Raw genomic sequence first — 2027 nt, forward strand, 5'->3', positions numbered from 1 at the left:
CATGCTACATCACCTCAATTTTTACATTTGGAATTGAGTGTTGGACAATCAGTGAAGCAATTCAGAGAGGAATTGAAGCTGCGGAGTTGTGGTTTTTGAGGCGAATAATGAAGTTATCTTGGACAATTCACAATGAAGAGGTGCTAGTAAAATCTGAGACCAACAGAACTGTGCTGACCAAAATCAGGAAGAGACAGTTGAAATTTCTTCAGCACATAATAAGGAATCATGATTTAGAAAGTTGATGCTGATGGGAAAGACTCATTCAGCAGCGATTTGACTGAAGCAGCATCATGTCTGGCAGAGGGAAAGGAGGCAAAGGACTGGGGAAAGGCGGAGCAAAGCGGCACCGCAAAGTGCTTCGGGATAACATCCAGGGCATCACCAAACCAGCCATCCGCCGCCTGGCTCGCCGTGGCGGTGTCAAGCGCATTTCGGGCCTGATCTACGAGGAGACCCGCGGGGTGCTGAAGGTTTTCCTGGAGAATGTGATCAGGGATGCTGTCACCTACACCGAGCACGCCAAGCGGAAGACGGTCACCGCCATGGATGTGGTGTACGCTCTGAAACGCCAGGGCCGCACTCTCTATGGATTCGGCGGCTGAACAAATCGACCCGACTCTATAATCAATGGTAAAAGAGATTGAATGAATGTAACACCAACAAAGATGATCTATACCTCCAGAGCAAGGTTAATATGAAGGTCCATGGTCGCCAACACTCTTTCAGGGCATGGTGCCTGAAGAAAGAGAAAGAGAATTATTTCACTGGGCGGAAATGTTCCAGATTTGCACAAAGTGCGGTAGCAGGCAGGAAAAAGGTTGTTTTACCCGCCAGCCACAATGGTGGGTTTTCACTCTGTATCATCCCAATCCTGCCTCATTAATTATGCAGCCACAGGAAACACGCTGTCTCATTGGCGGGCAGCCCCTGCTTTGCCTGCCATGCTGTTACCTCGCCACTTGCACACGCAGGGCACTATTATTAAACTGCAGCCGTGTGCACACTTCTCAAGGCTTGCAACCCAGGAATGCTTCAGTGAGGACATGGCCCCAAAAGCCCCCTATTTAGTGACACATCGCTGGGATGCATTCTGGATGCCGTGGAGGCCTGCTGCAATGTCCTCCATCCCTGCTCTGGCTGCAAGAGGCCTTTCAGCCTCACTGCTCCGGCTTGGGAGGCGGTGGCAGAGGTGGTCAGTGCCAATGCTGCACACAATTGGTTGGCCATCCAGTGCAGAAAGCGGATGAATGATCTTATCCATGCGACCAGGGTAAGGCAACCATCTTATCACTCTAAACTCGCCATCACACATTCACTGGCATCTCACTTGCTGACAGCTCAAGGGACATCACCACTCTCTCTCTCACACACACCCTGACATCTCCATCTGGCCTCATCTCGTCTGGAGACTGCCTCCTCAGTCCTCACCATCTTGAGGCCACTTGCACAGATCAACTTGTGCCCCTACACACATCCTGGGATACCCCCCTTCACTGGTAATGCCCTCACCCTGCAGCCTCTTCCCTTGCCTGAGGCCACTTCTCTCCCTCCCACAAGCAAGCCCTAGCCATGCAGCAGTTGAAAAGCCACCCCTGCCTTAACGGCTGGTCTGGTAGATAGAGACCTGCCTATGAGCCTCCCCCAGAAGTGATGTGGTGCTGCCTGCGAAGCCTGGTGCTGATGTCCATGAGTGCTGCCCGAAGCAAAGTGGGCAAACAAACCTCGAAGTCCCGAACAAAGTGCAGCCCTCCAAGTGTACATCACGTATGTCCAGTTGTGAAACACGTCAGTGTGTGCCTGGATGCTCCAGCGTGGTGGGATAATTCCAGCGAGCAGGGTTTCTAGTGAGAAGCTAAAATATTGAAATTAGATTCCTGACGTGCAGCAGCAGGAAACGTGGCCCGCCAGTGACGGGTGGAGCGGATGATCGCAAACTGGATTCACGACGGTGTGAAACCGATTTTTGGCCTTCTCGCCATGTTGTTCCTGCCCCCACCCACCAAGACGCCCAATGCCAATGGGAC

At 52.0% G+C, this 2027-nt stretch overlaps 1 protein-coding gene across 1 annotated transcript; it reads left to right on the top strand.

Annotated features, from left to right (window-relative positions):
• Positions 1 to 293: 293 nt before the first annotated feature.
• Positions 294 to 605, top strand: LOC144690473 (histone H4). Its single transcript, XM_078558007.1, has one exon. It carries the CDS (start codon positions 294 to 296, stop codon positions 603 to 605), a length of 312 nt encoding a protein of 103 aa, XP_078414133.1.
• The last annotated feature ends 1422 nt before the right edge of the window (positions 606 to 2027 follow it).

Source organism: Cetorhinus maximus, chromosome 2, assembly GCF_964194155.1.
Source record: "Cetorhinus maximus chromosome 2, sCetMax3.hap1.1, whole genome shotgun sequence".
Classification (NCBI taxonomy): Eukaryota; Metazoa; Chordata; class Chondrichthyes; order Lamniformes; family Cetorhinidae; genus Cetorhinus; species Cetorhinus maximus.